Source organism: Indicator indicator, chromosome 5, assembly GCF_027791375.1.
Source record: "Indicator indicator isolate 239-I01 chromosome 5, UM_Iind_1.1, whole genome shotgun sequence".
In the NCBI taxonomy this organism is placed as follows: domain Eukaryota; kingdom Metazoa; phylum Chordata; class Aves; order Piciformes; family Indicatoridae; genus Indicator; species Indicator indicator.
This window is the reverse complement of record NC_072014.1, coordinates 42598279-42619106: the sequence shown is the minus strand read 5'-3', so window position 1 is coordinate 42619106 and position 20828 is coordinate 42598279. Positions and strand designations below refer to the sequence as shown.

The following is a 20828-nucleotide window of genomic DNA, read 5'->3' as shown; positions in this document are numbered from 1 at the left end:
TCAAAAGGGAGGTTGTAGCCAGGTAGGGGTTGGTCTCTTCTCCCAGGTAACCAGCAGCAGAAGGAGGGGACACAGTCTCAAGTTGTGCCAGGGGAGGTCTAGGCTGGATGTTAGGAAGAAGTTCTTCACATAGAGAGCGATTTGCCATTGGAATGTGCTGCCCAGGGAGGTGGTGGGGTTGCCATCCCTGGAGATGTTCAAGAGAAGCCTGGATGAGGCACTTAGTGCCGTGGTCTGGTTGATTGGATAGGGCTGGGTGATAGCTTGGACTGGATGATCTTGGAGGTCTCTTCCAACCTGGTTGATTCTATGATTCTATGAAAATTGCTGTTCAGAACCCAGAAAAGCTTTTTACAAGAAGCAACTATGGCTGATCCTCTCTAGCATCCCAAACCACTAACCCCATCTCTTATCCCTGCTGATACTAACTTCTTGTCCCCAAAAAGTAGAAAAGGCTGGTGGCACTGCCTGGGAAATGAGATTGGATCCTGTTTCCCAGCATTTGCCTTTGCCATGTGCAGTTTAGCATTGTTTGAGTAACTGGATTGCTTGTGATGACCAAGTAGGAGGTCATTAGGAGTGGGTGCTAATTAGTAGTTAGTGGTAAGAGCAGTATCTAGTTGATACTTGATATGGCTGGAGACTGAATTATAGAATTGTCAGGGTTGGAAGGGACCTCAAGGATCATCTAGTTCCAACCCCCCACACTAGAGTAGGTTGCTCAGAGCCACATCCAGTCTGGCTGCAAAAACCTACAGGGATGAGGCTTCCACCACCTCCCTGGGCAACCTGTGCCAGTGTCTCACCACCCTCATGGGGAAGAATTTCTTCCTAACATCCAATCTGAATCTCCCCATTTCTAGTTTTGCTCCATCCCCCCCAGTCCTATCACTATCTGACAGCCTAAAAAGTCCCTCCCCAGCTTTCTTGTAGCCTCCTTCAGATACTGGAAGGCCACAATAAGGTCTCCTGGGAGCCTTGTCTTCTTCAGACTGCACAACCCCAACTCTCTCAGTCTCTCTTCATAGGAGAGGAGCTCTAGCCCTCTGATCATCCTCATGGCCCTTCTTTGGACACTCTGCAACACTAAAGAGACTGACAGAGAGGTCTACCTGCTCTGGCAGCGGGGTTGGACTAGATGACCTCCAGAGGTCCCTTCCAGCCTCTATCATTCTGTGATTCTGTGATCTCTTGCCATGCTCAGCACCCAAAAGTTTGGTACCACTCTGGTATGCATCCGTGGTGCTAATCAGGTGTTTACGGCAAGGTTGGATGTGGCACTTAGTGACATGGTTTAGTCTATGTGGTGTTAGGTCATAGGCTGGACTTGATGTTCTCAGAGGTCTATTCCAGCCTCGACGATTCTGTGATTCTGTAATAGGAACAGGCCACAGGGAGGTGTAAGGGGCACTGTACAGAAACATATCCTTGGTTTGTCTCTGGGCACCCTCAACACTGTTCCTTCTGCAGCTCTTCAGTGGACATGTCATGGTAGCACCTTTCCTGCACAAGGCTGTTTAAACACAGACTAAATCCTGGCCAGAAAAAGGTTGCACATCCTGAATTCCCATCGCACCTGAAGCTTCCTGTCTTATGGTAGCTCCTTCTTTTATTGTGGGAGACAGCCAAAAAAGATCTCTGCCCCCCCGCTCTTCCCCCCCCACATTCTGTCAGAGCATCAACAGAAGGCTCTGCATCCTGACCAGCATTCTGATGGTCCTTGTAGAGAGAGCTCAACCACCCCACCCTGCAGGGGAAGCCCCTAAACACCTCATTTTCTGAGCTCAGCTGGGAACACTGGCAAGATGCTTTTGTTCTTTGCTGAAATAAAGGCTACAGAGGAAGATGTTCATGAGGGTATGAAAGGAAGGAGCTTTTCTAAACCCAGAAGCTGCAGAGCTGCATCTGAGTCTGCTGCTTCTCTGGGTTTCCTCTGCCTGAGAAGGGACCTCTCAAGCTCTTCAGTGGAAGATGTCATGGTAGCATATTTCCTGCATGAGGCTGTTTAAACCCAGGCTAAATCCTAGCCAGAAAAAGGTTGCAGTCCTGAATTCCCATCCTCACCTGAAGCCTCCTATCAAAAAAGATCACTTTACAGTGCTGTCTGTGGGCAAATAATGCTTCCTGGCCCCTCAGAGCTTTACAAGGAAAGAGTAACTTAGGAATGTGTTCAAATAATACAATCAAGTGTTTTGATTATGGGCCACAGAATTTGCTCTGGGGTGAAGATTTGTTTTCCTGGTGAGGTGCAGCTGGCTGCAAACTCTGTGACATGCACTCCTGTCCGCAAGAGATAGCTTCATTGTAAGAAGCAACTTGCTCTTCTTTTGCAAACAGAGGTCAGAGTTGAAAGATCTCACAGCTCATTTTGAAACAGTGCATACCAAGTGGAGACAGATTTTTAGCAGAGCATTGTAAGAATACTTTTCACATTTTCTGTACTTTTTGGAGCAAAAAGAAAAAAAAGAAAAAAAATAATCAAAAAAGCTGTCCTGCCTGCATAGAGAAATGAGCCCAGGCAGCTAAACTGTATAAAAAGAACACGTTCTCTTCCTGGGCTGTGTTTGTAGTGGTTTGTATGTTACTGCTGCAACGTCTTACAGACACTTGAAATGTCTTTTTTTTTTTTTTTTTCTCTCCCCCACAGAGCTGTGAGATTTGGTAAAGGAGTTTGAATTCTCAGACTTGTTTTTCCTTATTTTCTTCCTTTCCTGCAACTTGCCTCTCTGTGTCCAAAGAGAATTGGTTTAAAAAGCAGCATCTTGTGTTCGCTTTACCTCTCAATCCAGTTACATCTGTAACCTACATTTGTTCATTTCCTCTTCCAAATAGAGTGAGCAGCTGAAGCACCCTCTGGATTTTAAAGCTCCTGCTGTACATCATTATTGAATCACAGAAAAAAAAAAAAAAAGAAAAAAAGCCTCTTTGGCAGCATTTCTTGTAGAAACTTCCTTTTGCTTTGCTAGATGAGATACCTTAGCTTGGAAGAGATGCACCATCTTCTTGCAACCAAGTCTGAGCATGTGGCCCCTTGGTAACCCCTCTCACCAGAGCTGGGCTTGCCAGAGTAGCACAGGAGAGTTCTGAATAAAGCCATGGCCTTGGGCATGTTCCTTCTCACCTGGAACAAGGCACAAATCACAAGGTCTGATGTGGTGCTAGCTTAACTGAAATGGTTGCACGTAACTCTGGATTGGATTTCTCTATCCATTTCTGGTCCCAGAAATTCACAGGCTCACAGGATGTTAGGGGTTGGAAGGGACCTCCAAAGATCATCAAGTCCAAGCCCCCTGACAGAGCAGGACCATAGAATCCAGCACAGGTTGCACAGGAACACATCCAGATGGGTCTTGAAAGTCTCCAGAGAAGGAGACTCCACAACCTCTCTGGGCAGGCTGCTCCAGGGCTCTGTGACTCTCACAGTGAAGTTCCTCCTCATGTTGAGTGGGATCTCCTGTGTTGGAGTTTATATCCCCAATGCCCCTTGTCCTCTCACAGGGTGCAACTGAACAGAGCCTGTCTCCTCCCTCTTGACCCCCAGCTCTCAGATATTTATAAAAATTTATTAAATCCCCTCTCAGCCTTCTCCTCTCCAGTCTAGCCAGCCCCAGGGCTCTCAGCCTCTCCTCACAGGGCATCTGCTCTACTCCAGTTATTGCTTCTTTGTACACCAAGCCCTAAGTGTAGCATCCCATGCAGGTGGGCTGGGGTGCCTACCATGATCTGCCAAGTAGTGCTGCACTGAGGGTGGCTTTTGCTGTGCTGCTCAGACACTTCTGCTAAGCATTCCCACAGACTTGGACCAGTGGAAACCACTGTGCTGTGACCTATGTCTCTTGGGTCTTAGTGACTTGCAGGCAGGGTGTTCTGAATTTTCTGAGGCTCACAATGTGTAATTCTGATACTTGCTTACTCTGTCTGACTTTTTAGCTGCCTCTCTGCTGTGTCAGCTCAATCAATGCAAGTTTCTAACCATGTAAGGAGTTGTTAAAACCTGCCTGCTGCTAAAAATTGTTTCTTGATGTTGGGGAAGTCTGTTAGTACCTAGGTGTGAACTTAATCAGGAACCTGAAGCATGGCAGTTGTATAGAATGTGTCCTAACCCTGTAGAGGTGTTGCTTGGGCTGATGTCTATGAAGACAAAACAAAGCATCACCTGAGCTCAAGCTGAAGTGTCTACATTTTACTTTTCTCCTAAATAAGGCTTCCACATCAATGCTTCAAACCTATTTCTCAGTGCTACAAAGATAGAAGCTGGTACTGATGAATGCCTTGATTATTTTCCGGCTTTCATTTGTTGATAGAATTAGTCCCAAGGAAAACAGATGGGATAAGAATTTGTCCTAGCTTTTGGCTACGCATCTTCCAGGATAATTCAAGTGCTATTCAGAACACTGCAGCAGATTTCTTTACCCAGTTGCACAACCTGCACAGAGCTGTCCCCTCTTCCATCCTGTGGTGGTTTCCAACAGCTTTTGTCACCATCAAGCTAAGTGCTGCAATGTTCTCTCAGCTTCGGAGTGGGCGGAAGGTCGCTGCCTTGTGCACTACCCTTGTGGGTGTGCATTTGGGAACCAGGGAGCATGGTCTAGGCCAGGAGACGTTGGTGTTACCTGCTTCTGAAACCTTCTCCTAAGGTTGATCTGTTTCAGTGAATCTTAATTTCACTGGCAGCTCTCTTAGTGACATCTGAAGGACAGAGCTGGTTGCTCTTTTGCTGTGCCTCCACCCACTCACCATGCCTCTGCCAGTCTGCCCTACGTTGAGAAATACTACAAAAAGGTTGTTTTGGAGACTCACTACACAACAGACACTACTGGCTCCTCACTTGTACAGGGACTTCCTCAATACTGCTCTATTTTTATTTTAAGAGTGAGAGCTCTTATCACAGAGTCTGTGGGCTCCCATCATCTTTATTACAACTTGGAGCACCTTAGGGTGTAAACTTCCAGGCTGGCTGAAAAAGGAGCTAAAGGAATGCTTTTGGAATTTTATTTTTCAGAAAGACTGTCTGAGTGAGAAAAGAATTGATTTGCTGGGAGCAGATGTTTAGATGTTGCAAGCTGGCCATAGGGCAAATCTGACTGATGCTGGAGCTCAGTCTGTGGAGGCGGGCAGGTCATGCTGGAGCATATTTGCAGTGCATCATTGGGTCATGCTAAAATTACCTGGAAGTGCTGAGACCTGGCATGTGTGCAAGTGAGTCTTGTTTTCCAGGAATTAAGAAACCCAAAATTCATACATGCTTGGAAATTTGGGCCTTTTCCTCTGTATTTTCATTCATCTTACTTAGAATGCAAAAGAACTGTTTGGGGAATTAAGCAGGAAGGATATCAGAGGGTTGAAAGAGATACAGGTATTCTCCAAATTAGCTTCTGAACTTCCTGGGGGTATGTGCAGCTTACAGAGTAAAGACTAATTCAGTGCACAGATGCCTGCTGAAGCATTTCTCCAACACATCAGCTAAGCAGGTTTGCTTTTGCAGTGGTTAGTGCTTTAAGCTTGTTTAAGACACAATAGAACTCATACTGCCATTGGAGATTGGCAGGTATTGAAGAGCTGGCTGCTGTGACTTTGTGTTGTGGTTCTTCATGAAGATTTCTCCCCAAGTCTGTGCCTCATACCAAACAGGCAAAGCCCTTGACCAAACAAACTTAAAGTGACTTCTCATTCCTTCTCCAAAATATCCATCAGTTTTCAACATGATAAGAGGGGAGGGGAAGGCAAGGAGGAAGAAAAAACAGAAGTGAATGTGGCTTAGAGCTGTACTTGCTCTTTGTTTCTTACTTCTTTTCCTGCCACACCCTGAGCAAAGCCACCACTGTATTTGGTGCTGAATCAGATACCAAGGCCAGGCTTAGTACCTGTATGTGTTTGCTGCTCAGGATGTTACTAAACTCTCTTCCTTTGTGGCTGAGGAAGGAAATGACACACATATTTTGTGAAGACAATTGAAGCTCTGGAGTTCTGTCTCCATCTCCATGGTCGGTGGGTCTGTCACCCACCAGCCTTCTAGGTGTCAGGATGCTCTCTACATTTCTGGTGTTTCTGCTGCAGTTGTGGTTCAGGGGATACCTGCTGCTGGGCTGGACAGGTGTCTGCTTGGGACAGTGGAGCTGTAGGAACCGAGCAATCCATGGTGAGGGAGTGGACCCACCACTGACAGCATGTCCCACTGTTTGGGGAATCCCCAGCCCACATGGCCATGCTGGCCAGAGCCAAACTCCCATTGCAGGAGAGCCTGCTGGTGACACCATGGACATCTGCAGCAAATACCAACAGAAGCTTCCTTGGACTCTCTGAAACAAAATAAATTCCTACTGAAGAGCTTTTCTACTAATGAATCAACATTTTCCACTGGGAAGGTGTGACACCAGACTTTCCTACTGGTCAAGCTGCTCTGGAGCATGCTGCCTTTTGTGTTTTGGGCTGAGTAGCACTGAGGCTTGATCTAGAGAGATTAACATTTCTGCCATCAGCAGTGCATTGCATCCTTGGTTACTTTATTAGCAAACCCAGCAAAAAATAGTAACCAGCTGTGATGAGTAATCAAATTCTTGTGAGGATTTTTGGACTAGGAGATGCATTAATCCATCTTCTTGGAGTGGCAATAGAAGTGGAAACAGCTCAAACAAAGCACATCAGCTCCTCTGTGTTCATTAATCCTAGGCCCTGGCAAAGGCAAGGAGTGCCCCAGTCTCACCAGTGGCTCAGAGAAACTGGACTCTTCAATCCATGCTTGAATTTCCTTTGGGCAGACCAGCACTGGTTCTGGGTTGTGTAGTACCTGAAGCAGTCAGAATGGCTGCACAGAGATTTCAGTTGGGAAAACTTGTTTTCTAGTTGCACTTTTCATCTGAAGATTGGGTGTGTATATAAAACCTTAGAGTGCAAGTGAAGAGAGGAAACATATTAAGATGTGCAGCAAAAATTGTATAGACCAGGAAACTGCAAAAGACTAAAGGCAGAAATTTCTTACCCACCCAGGTACAGACCTCTAGGGACTGATGTTGCTGCACTGTAAGGACAGCTCAGGTACCTAGGACTGCAAAGGCTCACTTGAGCAGGGTGCAGCAATTTCTGCCAAGGGACTTGAGCAGTCCTCATGTTACCCACTGCCCAATAAACCCACAGACAGCAGCAAATATAATAGTGGGTAAGTATTTTTGCTGTTAAAAACTTTGGGGCAGATGAATGGTTGCCACTCTTCTCACCATGGCTGTTGGTGTTCACACAGGGATCTGGCACAGCCAGGCTCCTGATGTTGCTGCTGCTGAGTCTGGCTGCTCCTACCAAGTGCAGCATGTCCATGGTAGGACTGGTGGCACAGGCAGGCTGTGGTCTCCTGGCCCACAGAAAGCAAGCATGCAAGGTTTCTGGAGTCATCTTGAACCACCTTAGTGAAGTAAAGTTCTAATTAGTCCCTCATAAATCAGTGTACTTTGGGCAGTAAATTATTTAGATATAATTAAGAGATCCTCTGCTCAAACTTTGGTATGGTCAAAGAAATTGTGCCTTTGATACCACATTGCCCTTCCTAGGTGCTATCTGATACTGTCACATAAAACAGATGTCTTTGCCAGGTGGTGCTGAGGGCCAGCGTGGTGGGGCAGGCACTCCTGATGAAGAAAGCGAACCTGGAGCCCCACAAAATGCAGAAGAGAGGCTTGCTTGATGCAAGCAACAAACAATTTCCCCTTCTAGTTCCTGCTGTAGCTTAGAAGTGTTCTCCCAAAATCATAGGTGCTGGCTCTGCTGCGTTTCACAGCAGCATCTCTTAGGAGAGCAGCACTGGGAGTTCTGCAGAGGAAAGTGGAGATGGAGTGTGGGAACAGATTAAAAGTGTCTGGAGCTTTTTTATTTTTTCCCCCCTCAGATGGGAAGTGGGAGCAGTGAGAAGTAAGGGAGCAGCTGCAGGATCACAGCAGAGAAACTGCTGCAGATATGGATGGAGGAGGATGGGGAGGGTAGGAGGGGCTGTTTCATGTGCACATTATCCTGGGGAGTGGGAGGGAAGGGAGTCTTGCTGTCCAAGTAAGGTGCAAGCCTCTTGTTGTAGACAATACTGAGGCAGGCAAAGTCAGAAATAGTTTTATTGTAAGTTTTAAATAAAAGGAAAAAAATAGGATTTAAAAAAAATGAAGAGAAATACAAGAAAAAAAAAAGAAGAAAAAATAAGAAAAAAAAAGAAGAAAAAATAAGAAAGTAAAAAAGGGAAAAGAAAAAAGGGAAGAAAGGAAATAGTTTTATGGTGTGTTTGCTTGATTTTTTTACGTTTCTTTTTAAAGTCTGAGAGGCTTTAAATCCTTTTCTATTCAATGATCTCAGTGTCTCAGTTTGACAGACGTGTCTTCTGTAGGATGATATATGGAGCTGCAAAATGGATTAAGACACAGCAAATGTGCATTTAAACCACTAAGTTGGGGGACTCTAAGTTACTCCAAGAGAAGAAAACAGCAGCCACTGTTTCATCAGTCTTAGCAGAGCTCCAAAGGGCTGTTTTCCCTTGTGAAAGGGATGCTGCTGCTGCAGGAACTAAGGACCAGAAGGGAAACTGAGGCATGGCTAACAACTGTTTTAAGTGTTCAGCAATGTACTACTGATTTAGAGGTCAAATGGGATAAAACTTATGTGTAGCCTCACTCAGTGATGCAAATGAGATGCTTCCTGCCCTGTGGGTCAGTCAGTGCCTGCAGGTGACTGTGCTGCAGGTCAGAGCTGTGCTGCCACATCCCCCCTCGAGCTGGCCTTGTGACAGCTTGTTTATAAGAGCTGCTGTCAAACTGAAACTGAAATTTCTGTTGGCAAAGCTCTGAGATTCAGAACTTGTAGGAAGTTTGTTTCTTTGGCTATTTGCAGCAACCTTTCAGGCGTTTAAAAAATATTGTTCTGATTCCTCAGTTTGCCTGGAGGTACGAACTCTTCTCCTTCTCCAGAGAGTTCAGGCTGTTCCAAAACTGCCAGCACCACATGTTGAGTCCAGGTAAGCATGGAAAGTTTGGATGAGTATCTGAGTGTCTGTGAGGAGAAGTTCTGCAAAATTGAGCTGGAAGTCTTTCAAGCAGTCTTACTTTGAGATTTCTGTCACTTCTGCTTCTGCTTGTATCTGTAAATACTGCAAGAATAACCTTTCCTGTAGTAGCTCATCACTTCAGATCTGGCAACAGGAAAAGTAACAACACTTTTCTGAACATTTAGGCTATAGGAACAGATTTCTTTCAAGCACCGAAGAAAATTTGTGATTCTTATGTGATCTTCCTAGAGAAAATATTGAAATTTTATTTTATTTTATTTTATTTTATTTTATTTTATTTTATTTTATTTTATTTTATTTTATTTTATTTTGTTTTATTTTATTTTATTCCAAATTAGGCAGCTTTAAACTAAAAAGTTCCTGTGCTACAAGCATCATACACAGGTAGAACAGGAGTTTAGAGCTGGTCAGTCTTATGGTGCTTGGAGAGCTAGGACTTGACTCTGTATTAATCTGCAGCATATAAATACACAGCAAAAAGGAAGGAGGTAGATCACAGTATCACAGTATATTAGAGGTTGGAAGGGACCTCAAGAGATCATCAAGTCCAACCCTCCAAATGGAAATGGTGGAAATGACCTTTTCCTCTTGTGGTAGGTGAGGGCAGGTCAGTGGTCACCAAGCATTCCCTTCTAAGCACTTCTCAGCATGGACTTGGGGGTAAATCAGTGACATTGGTAGGAACTTTCACAGTGCTGTAAACTACTTGCTGCCATTGATTTCATGTCTCAGCCATAGTCCTGCTAGTATTTAGTGTTGTAGGATGAGTTAGAAGTGCTACACATCAGATAATACTCGTAGTTTGGTTTTGTAATCCTATATATCTCTCTCTATATATGACCAATATTCATCATCTGAAGGATTGCAGCCTAGCTTGCACAGCATGGGGAATGGAGGCAGGTGTCACAGATCAGATGCACTCCAGAAAGAAATGAAATGTGTTGCCAGCAGGAAGACCTAGAAGTGGCAGTTTTTCCCAGGCATGTTCTTTTACATATTCAACTGAGTTTCTACTATGGACAACTGTTCCCAGAACATATGCAGGCCAAACTGTACACAAAGGATACTTTTAGCTTCAAGTTCCACTGAGATACTGAGATACTCAGTTGACACAGGAGTGGTGAAAATAGGCTCCATTATGCTACCCCATCTGACATATGATGAACTTTTCAAACAACTGGTACCTTTCCCGAGACCTTCACATGTAATGGAATAAGAAAGTAAGTGATGCAGGAAGAAACATGACCATATGCAGTCACTTGTTGGCTTGAAGAAGCTCTTTTCCCCTCTTGTATATGGTTTTGTTCTTTCCAGTAACATCCTAGAGATAGTTCCTAGCAGGTTTTGACTTGTGCAGGGAAGTCCATTGGAGATCAGGTCATGGAGTATTACAGGCTTGGAGGTGGATCTGTAGTCATTCAGTCTGGATGTGGAGAGTTTGATACTGCATCTGCACAACTTTGGAATAGTAACTACCTCCCCTTTTCTTCTCTAGTTGTCTATCTAGACAGGAAAGCATGTCCAGAGACAGCACATCTCTGCCCTGTAGGGTGCAAAGAGCTTTTCCAGATCCCTGCTTCAGTTTGTTGTCTGATCCTCCTCTACATATAGCAGGGAACAGACTCTGAGGCTTTCAGCTACCATCTTCTATAAAATTTCAGAATGACACAAAGAAAGACTTTAGGTCTCTGCTTAAATGCTCATTCACAGCCACTGCTATCAGTGTGTCCTTGCCAAAGGGCATGCAGTGACAGGATGAGAGGGAATGGCTTTAAGGTGGAAGATTTAGACTGGAAATTAGGAAGAAATTTTTAGAGTGAGTGTGGTGAGGCTCTGGAACAGGTTGCCTGGGGAGGTTGTGGATGCCCTCTCCCTGGAAGTGTTCAAGGCCAGGTTGGACAAGGTCTGGAGTGGAGCAGCCTGGGCTAGTGGGAGGTGTCCCTGCCTATGGTAGGGGGATTGGAACTAGATGATCTCTAAGGTCCCTTCCAACCCAAACCACTCTGTGACTTTATGATTGCCAGTCTAGCACAGCTGTTTAAACTTCCTGTCTTCATGTTTCTCAACATCCAATCCTTGAGACAAATCAAGCAACGACTTGCAAAGATTAATAATATTTCCGCTGGAACTTTGTGTTTGAGCAAGATATTTTGCTGCCACCTGTTAGAAAGTGTACCTCAGTATTAGCTTTCCATTATTTTGCTTTATTCTTTTCATTTTTATGTTGTGTAAGGTGCTAGAAACAGGAAAAAAAACCCAAACCTACAGTCGATCTTCATGGCAGTAAGCCACTTACATTTTTAGTGCTGTGGTCAATGGGCAGGAAATCAGTGAGGCATCAAACTGTAGCAGCGTGTAAGTTATTGTGTGGTGTAGCTTCCTCAATCATGAGGGTAAGTGGAGAATCACATACTCCTGGTGTATGTGGTAAACAGCAGGAAAGAGAAATGAAGTGCTGCCTTTTGACACCTTCATTCTTAGGAACTCAGTCATCAAAATACAACTCATACTGCACAAACCAGGGAGAAATGATTTTGAATGGTAACAGACTTTGTTCCTCCTGGGTGTTGAGTGGTACTCATGACATTTCAGCTCTAAGAATGATGTAGTTATCAAGCAGGTGTTACTGTGAAATATAAGAGGAGTGAGTGAAGAGAAGACTTCAGGGGGACCTTGGAGCTGCCTTCCAATAGCTGAAGGGATCCTGCAGGAAAGCTGCAGAGGGACTTTTGCTGAGGGTGTCTGGAGACAGGCCAAGGGGGAATGGTTTGAAGCTGGAAGCAGAGCAGGGTTAGAGTGGAGCTGAGGAAGAAGTTCTTGAGCAGGAGGGTGGTGAGAGTCTGGCACAGGCTGCCCAGGGAGGCTGTGGCTGCCTCCTGCCTGGGGGTGTTGCAGGCCAGGTTGGATGAGACCTTGAGCAGCTGAGTGTAGTTGAGAGGTGTCCCTGGGCATGGTGGGGAGGTTGGAAGAGGTGAGCTCTGATGTCCCTTCTGCTATAAGCCATTCCAGGATTCTGTAATTATTTTCTCTTAACATAAGAGAATTAACCAAAAAGACAGAACTGAGGGATAAAGATTCCTTAGCCTAAGAGTTAACAACAATGCTTGAAAACGCTTTACTCTTCGTACTGGGCAACTACATAAGAAGTCTACTAGGAACTGGACTGAGCTGTGTCAAGAAATTTGCCTTTAGGTACATCCTTTGTAGAGACTGGAGTATGTATCTCAGAGCACTGAAAACACCAATGGAGTAAGGGGTTGAGCAGTGTGTTCCACACATGGCAGCAGAGAAATGCTGGGCAGTGAGACCCTGCTGCAAAGAAAGCATTAAAGGTGTTTTCTCTTGGATCATGAGTGTGTAACTGTACATGCAAACTAGAGTTGCCTGAAGAATTCTGTGGCCCACTTCTGGTTTTGTTTGCAGAAACTCCTCAAATATTGCACTACAAAGCCAGTCCTTAGACACAGGAGGGAGGGTGGCCTTCATGATCCTGGCTCAATGTGTTGTCTGTTCTGAGAGACACCATCAAAAGTCTGAGAAGGCTGAAAGTGTTAAAAACATAAGAATAAGGTAATTCATTCTGGTGAGTGTGACTTTTGTAGGGCTTGAGGTGTAGCTAATAACTCACTGAGGCTACTGATGTGGTTACAGTTTTGGCTGGTGAGGAGAATTGTGCTGTTGAATTTGGGACACTTAAGGTTTCACAGCAGAGGGAACTCAGCAGGAAACTCTGTTTTACTGTATGTCTGACATAAAGAAGATAAAACTGGAGGAAAGACTCAGGCAACGGTGGTGCAATGTTGTTCTTGAGCTCTTGCTCTGAGTAAAGGTGGCTGAAATTCAGGCTGCTTCCTAAGTACAAATTATTCCCAAGTTAGATGACATCTTTCTGCATTAGAAAAGTGATAGGAATGTTACATCTGCTTTGGATTTTCATGTTGAGGGACGTTTTTGTTTTCCCAACACTCAAACAAACTGGCTTTAGGACACTTCTGGGCAGCAGCCCAGGACACTGTATCCTTCTGCAGCCTTTGCTGTTTGTGTCTGTGCTCTGGGAACAGATGTGTGACTTGTTAGCTGTGTGATGGGGATGGTTGACAAAAAGACCAAAAAAAAAAAAAAAAAAAAAAGAAGAAAAGGACACAGCAGAGTGCAGATAAGAACAAATGAAAAAAGCCATGTGGCAGTTTGCTTGCTTTCCCCATGCTTTACCTAGAGTTGTTTTTTTTCCCATCTGTCCCCCTTTTTTGCCATCAGTTGTGTATTTAAGCACTTACTGCCCCCAAGCTGTACTTCGGCAGAGCTAATAAAGAGTGTGGCAAAGGCTAAGAGCAAAACCCAGCAGCAGCAGCAGCAATCTTTACGTAGGTGTGTTGATTTTAAACACTTCTCTTACAGACACAGTGATATGTTTTCTCTTTTACAAGAATGCTCTGACTCACCATGTGTGTGGCATCAGCTTGTTTTCCCCCTTGTTAACTCTTACTTCCTCTTCTGTTTTTATGGTGGTGTTTTTTCTTTCTTTCAGGCTCACAGGTCTAGTGGTGAGCCCAAGTGCTAGTGTTTATTCTTTTGTTGCATTATTGTACTTGGTTTCAATGGGTGCTCTTCAGCAGAAGAATGGAATTAATGAATGCAACAAGATGCACTTTAATCCTGAAGTGTTTTCATGTTGCTGTGTTGAGCACTTTCATGTTCAGTATGCTTTTGACTTGATAGTGGTGCTTGTGTCATAAGGGGTGAAGCTGGAAGAAACTGAAAGCTCAATTTGATAAATACTGACAAATATACACACACAACATTTTTAATTACATAATCCTGAGTAACAAATCTAACAAATTATATTAATCATGGGTAGATTTTTTTCCTATTTTATTTGGAGAAAATGACTTATTACAACTACTTGGTGCAAGTTACTAGGGAATAAATATTTGCGTTGTGTCTTTCACTGTACCTAGCTGAAGCTTAAGCCAAAATTTAGAAAGATGGCTATCCTCTTGGTTCTTGGAGAACTAATGCTTTGCTCTGCTCTGTTTTGCTCTGCTCTGTTTTGCTTTGCTCTGCTCTGCTTTGCTCTGCTCTGCTTTGCTTTGCTTCGCTCTGCTCTGCTTTGCTTCATTTTGCTTTGCTTTGTAGAAAATCTATCCTCTAACATAACCAATACTGTACCCAAACTCATGAATGAAAAGTTCCTGGGTAATACCAATCAGTCCACTTGTTATAGGATCAATTTCTGGACAAAGTAACATGTAAAAGTGGATTAAAAAGCTGATAAAAGCAATACTGACCTTCTGTAGGAGGGGTGAAAAGGCAGAAAATAATTTTTAGCCGGCAAAGTAAGAAATAGCTAAAATCTTTAGAATTTGGGATTTGGGACCTTAAAAACTGATCTGTCAATCATGGCTAATGACATTTGACTATTTGGCAGCTACCATGGTTATCAAACACTGGAATAGACTCCCCAGGATGTGGTTGAATCCCCATCCCTGGACACCTTAAAGAGATGCAGAGATGTGGTGCTAATGGACAGAGTTCAGCACCAGACTTGGTAGAGTTATGTAATAGTTGGATCTTAAAGTTGTTTTTCAACCAAAGTGATTCTACCTCATGCCTGTAGTTGGTGTCTGAGCTCTGATTCACTGCAGGGGTGTTTTGCTACTTTCTGGAGCAGGCTTGTCTCCTCTCCAAGCATCCCAGCCACATGGACCAATCTGTTTGAAAAGTGATTGTGAGTGTTGACCTACTAAGGCTGCAAATTACATTTAAAGTATGGACCACTCCTCCTTCAGAGAGGGCTTTCCCACTCTGGAGGGTATCTCTAAAAGTGGCTCTGTGTTTAAGTAATCTTACTTACTCTCTCTCCAGAAATGAAGGTTCTCCTTTCTTACATCCAGTGGAACCTTTTTTCCACACTCTGTGAATCAATTTTCCCTTCCTGTATCATCATGTCAAGGATTTTCTGTTCCCTGCCTTTTTCCCACCCTTATCCAACCTTATGCCACTTTTTGTTCTGTCATGCCCCAAACCAGCTACTTCCAAAAAGATTTTTTCAGGGTGCTCCTCATTCTCTTAGGTGAATGCCTTAAAGTGACACTGCCCCTTTGCTCCAGCAACCCCATAAACAAGCAGGGAGGGGAGGAGGGGTAAAGTCTGTCTTGGTTTAATGCCTTTCCCCAGCAAATCAACCGTAGGAGGTTTCAAAACTAAAATTTATATCCAGATGCTAACTATTTGCCAAAAGGCAAATTAGCTAATTATCTAATGAACATGGAGTGCCTCACAAGCAGTTGCACAGGGCTTGGCAGCTCTGCCTTCCAAAGTGCATGAAACAAATTCCTGCAAAAGCAGCCTGAGCTTGGCCCTGGTGCTCCTAATAACAGTTTGGAAGCACCAAAGTCATAAAAGCCTTGGATAGGATCCTTCTTCTGATTTGTGTTGATACTTTCATCTGCTTCCTGACTGTCTTGCCCTCTGTTGTTTTAATTTTTTTGTTTGGTTGGTTTGGGTATTTTTAAACAAATAATTAAACAAAAAGAGGGCAGCCTCTGAGTGCCACCAAACTCCCCTTGCAAATGTGAATGCAACACAGTTGAGTTCGTGGAGCTCATATTCAGGGTGCCATCTACTGGCATGCAGTGCTGATAACGTTGTCAGGAGATCTGAGGCAGTCTGGGTAGGAAAGGTTTTGTACCTGGAAAACCTAGGGGAGCAACAGTTTTAACCTGTACCTCCATTTTATATCCTGCAGCATCTTACCATGTTCTACGCTCAGACAAAGAAAAGCTGATCATGGAAATGTTGAGGATTTGGGTTTTTTTCTTTTCTTTGTGGAGCTTCCTGAAATTTTAGTACACAGAGAGTCCTCCTTGTAATATTCTGATGTGTACTAGTTCTAGTTGTGGAGTGGGAAATTAACTAAAGTTGAATGAGATTAGAATCAAAATGTGCAGAAGTCTTGCAGGCTTGTCATTTACTGACTGCCTTCCTACTTGAGATCCAGGTCATGACTTTCACATACTATTAAACTTTTTTACGGCAGATCATATACTGACAACACCAGACAGAGAGTACCTCATTAAAACTCATAATGCTCCCAAGAAGAGATCTGTCAGGGTTTTACAGTTGGGAGATTTCAGAAGAAAATCTGAGAGATGTTCTCCAGCCAAACACTGCATCAGTGACAGCCAGTGCTGCTCTCGTCTCTCGAGTCTGAGCAGCTCTCCAGCCTGGAGCCTACTGAAAATCTGTTGAGAAGCAATTTTGATTTGATACCAACATGAAATACAAAATGAGTTGACTCTCCAAGTTTAGAAGGAGGGAAAAAATAAAAAATCCTTTCCTACTTAGAGCTGCTGCAGACCTTGCTGCCAAAATGACGAAGTGTCCCTGAGACATGGGTTTGAGTGGAGACTGCTCTGAAGGGTGGTGAGAAGCATCTCAGGGAGAGAGAACACACAGTGCTGTGTACCAAAGGTCCACTTAGAGAGCTTTCCCCAGTGTCATATAGCAGCTCTGCAGCAGAGATAGACACTAATACTCCTGAGTAGCAGGAAACAACTTTAGCCATGTTTTTCTCTTCTCTTTCTGTGGTTCAGCTTCTGTTGGGGTTCTTGAGTAACTAATTCAGTGCAGGAAACAGCCAAGGATCAGAAGTCTTGCTGTTGCTCATATCAAGCTGGTGTTTCTATCATGGCACATAATGTTGAGTGAGTAGTGGCTAATACTGAAGGATTTCCTCTCATCTCTCTCTTCAGAAGTGCTGTGTTTCCTTGTGATTCCATAACTCTGGTTGTACAAATTTAAATGCTCTTGGGCAACCATCTGTTGTGGGTCCTGCTTGAGCAGGAGGTTTGGACCAGGTGACCTCCAGAGGGCTCTTCCACCTCAGCCATTCTGTGACTGTATGGCCTCTTATCATTCTTCTCTACACCTAATGCATTTTCCTGTCAGGAATTGATTTATCCAGGCCAGGAGAGGGGGAAGCTATGAGAGGTGTCCCCTTCACCAGCACAACAGCTGTGGTCCTGGCAGCAACATGTAGCAGTACTCTTCCTCTTCTCCCACCTTCACACTGGTACCATATCTTGCTCTGCTCTGCTGCCTTCATAGAAAAGGACTTTCCTGAAATCAGGAGGATTCATCTTCCAGGGTCTTCAGAGGCTGGGGAGCTGTCACTAGGAAAGGTTGTGCTTTTCAAACCCATTTGGAAAATGCTGATTGATCATTTCCCTGACTCCATAGTTGGGAAACCAACAATTTCAGCTTAGGTAGTTTCTCTTCCTTACACATCTTCTCCTACGATTACATAGCAATGTAAGAAGCAAGTTTACTTGCGACTCTTACTCTCTTACTTTACTCACAACTTACATACTATAGTGCCAGGGTGAACTAGCAGGGAGAAAAATAGTTCAAGTGTTGCTCACCACTGCCCTGGTGTTTTGTACAGGAAATAAGCAGCAGCTCTTGCTGATGAGAAATGTTTTGGGAATTTGAACAGCTAGAATGGAGTTTGCTGAGCAGAACTGCTAGAGATGATGGTTGGTGTCTACAGACTCCAGTCCTTCCAAGGGCTTGAGAGCTGATGTGCTTCACAGAATCACAGAACATTAGAGGCTGGGAAGGGACCTCCAGAGATCATCAAGTCCAGGCCCCCCTGCCAGAGCAGGATCACGGGGTAGTCCCCACAGGAATGCATCCAGGTAGGTTTTGAATGTGTCCAGAGAAGGAGGCTCCACAACCTCCCCTGGGCAGCCTGTTCCAGGGCTCCATCGCTCTTGCTGTAAAGAAGTTTCTCCTCATGTTGAGGTGAAATCTTCTGTGTTCTAGTTTGTATCCATTGTTCCTTGTTTTATTATGCTTCTTCATTTTAAAATTGCTTCCTCATTCTAAAATCCTTCATGTCAGAATGGTAACATGAACAAAACCCACAAAAATCCCATCTGTGCCGTTGGTAGAATTGTAAAGCTTCAGAGAAACTTTATTAGGTCTGGGTTTGGATCTAGGGCTGGCAGGGTCATGGCATGGTCCTGCAGTGCACTTGTAGCAGGCCTGGATGGAACTGTGGAGGTAAGATATGTTAATTGGCTTCACAGCATGTCATTTTCCTTTGCAAGATTTGAAATGTGTAGTGTGAGCAGGGCCAAAGACAAAGTGTAGAGGCTGCCAGCTGGACGTGACAGAGGCTTGCAGGGAGATTACGCCATAGAGGAGAATGGCTTTTGAGATAAGGATAATCTTTTACACAAACTAACTCTTCCAAGGCAGTTTGGATGGGTGAGTGATAAGGACAATAATAAAACTACAGACTGACACAGCTGATAGTTATCCTGGTGTTCAAAGATGATCAAGATCTTTTCAGCAAGATAACTCAGCTTCTTTTCCTGACTGTGGTGACATAGAACTGGCATTGGCATGGTTTTGTGTGAAGGGTCTCTAGACTGATGCTCTTATTTTATGTTCTTCAGGTCAACCCAGTAACCATGGAAAGGTCTACAACTTCTAATACAGCCTCTGAAAAGCCTAATCCTTCCCAGCACAGTACAGGGGCTGTTCAAATGAGGATCAAAAATGCCAACAGTCACCACGATAGGCTGAGCCAAAGCAAATCTATGATTCTGTCTGAGAACCTGAAAGTCGCTGAGCCTGTAAGTAAAATACTCCTCATATTTTCTGAGTGCTCCAGTTATTCTAGCCACTACAGAGTTAGCTTCAGGGTGTTCAAGATAGCAGTTTCCTGATCACCCCTTGCAAGGAGGGATTTAATGACACTAATGTTTAGGTTTTTTGGTTTGGTTTGGTTTGGTTTTGGATAGAATTAGAATAACAATTTTCCTTCAATGAAAGACAGGTTTTGGCTTTGGTGGCTGAGCTCATTGCATCTACTCAGCATTTTAACTCTCAGATGTTTCAGTATTGAAGTATGTCTGGTGGAGAAAATGGTACTGATAGTGTCCAATGTATGTATCATGATTTCTTTCTCTCTCTCTCTCTCTCTCTCTCTCTCTCTCTCTCTCTTTACATATATATATATATGTAATGATTTCTCAAAAAGGCAAACTTTAAAAGCAGGCAAAAGAAATGGCAATTACAGTTTTCTGCATGATTTAATGACACTAATGCATTTTTATGTATTTTTTTTTTTATTTGGGCTAAGAATTAGAATAACAGGTTTCCTTCAATGAAAGGTAGGATTTGGCTTTGGTAGCTGAGCTCATTGAATCTGCTCAGCCTTTCAACTCTCAGGAGTTTGAGTATTGAAGTATGTTTGCTGGAGAAAATGGTACTGATAGTGTCATATATATATATATATATATATATATATATATATATGTACATATATATAATGATTTCACAAAAAGGCAAACTTTAAAAGCAGAGAAAAGAAATGGCAATTAGTTTTCTGCATGAAAGACAATTTTATCTGTAACAGAAAGAAGCCTTGTTGTAAGAATGGATTGGTAGTAAAAGAGACACTGAAGTTATCTAACTCCTTTAGTAGTTGACTGAGTTGAAAGAGTTGAGTCGTTTTTTATCCATCACCTTTTATTTATTTTCTTTTGGAAATTAAATAGTTAGTGATGAACTCTATTGGCAGTTGCATCCCTGCCCCTGCACTCCTTCTGAGCTACTAAACAAACTGATTGGTATGAGTCTCCCCTGGTTAATTTTCTTCCATAATGGTAGCAACTTGCAGCTGAGGCCATATGACGTTACAAAATTATTTATGCAATGTTAGCCACTTTTTGGACTCCAGATCCATTATGTTCTCTGAGAATGCAAATGAGGGAGAAAACTCTGTTAGCTGGGGACAGAGTCCCAGGTCTCAGTCACTTCTCACAAGCATGCCAACCATTAATTTCTTGCTTTCTGGAGGTAATGGGTTCCTATGAAATATTCAGCTATCTAACAAAGTTATTAATGGAGGAAGTCTATGACCACAGCTGCATTTTCTTCGATTTTTCACGTGAAGTTTAAACTCAAAATTCAGATTTCAGTTAGAAATGCATTATTTTTATTTACTCCTTTCTCTGGTGGAGCTTTCTGGAGAGAAAGGTCTGTTCAGATCTCAGCAGCTGATGAGATACTCATTTACTTTCCACTTACACAACGTGGTTTGCCCCAGCCACACTGTACATGTTTCTTCCTTTTTATCTGACAAGAAATGTTGCTCCATTACCAACCTGAGCCAGCGCTTATAGCAATTTACTGGGAATGCTCCAATGTATTGTCAGGAAGAACTGTACCTTTGAAAAAGTTGAAAAGTTAAGTATATTTAATGATGCCTAACATATTTTATTGGCTGTGTTTAACAAAAGGCACTAGGCTGCAGTTGTTTTTGACAAGCATGAAAACATCACAGCATGAGACTGCAAAAGGAATTATGTAGAGAAATTACAAGTGATCCATCTCTCAATGAATTATCCACCTCAATAGCCTGCAGAACTCAGCTACCAATTAACACCTACTTTATTACATGTTGGGATGTACTTAATAACTTTCATGTGTTTATGCACTATTACCTTGACTGATGCCTCTTGTACAATTAGGCATAATTGGCATATCAATATGCAAAAGTTAAAAGGATTAACCCTCTTAAAACTAATGAGCATTTCTCTATCCAGCTGCTAAATGAGACAAAATTAGCATTTTTCACTTTTGGGCAGGATTTTATCATGCAGTTTCTCATTGTTGATATTACCTTGTTACATAACTTTAGTTTTGGGGATAGTCTGCTGGACTGCTACAGAGCAAGGGCTCTAAAAAAGTTAAATTGGACATGAATATTCACAGCCCC

The 20828-nt window shown here is 43.3% G+C and overlaps 1 protein-coding gene across 1 annotated transcript in view; it reads left to right on the top strand.

Annotated features, from left to right (window-relative positions):
• The first annotated feature begins 18513 nt into the window (after positions 1-18513).
• ARHGAP15 (Rho GTPase activating protein 15) overlaps positions 18514-20828 on the top strand; it is a 362484-nt gene continuing 360169 nt past the window's right edge. Inside the window, exon 1 of the mRNA XM_054381341.1 lies at positions 18514-18678. Within this exon, the coding sequence (XP_054237316.1) occupies positions 18514-18678 (165 nt within the window). The remainder of the gene's footprint in view (positions 18679-20828) is intronic.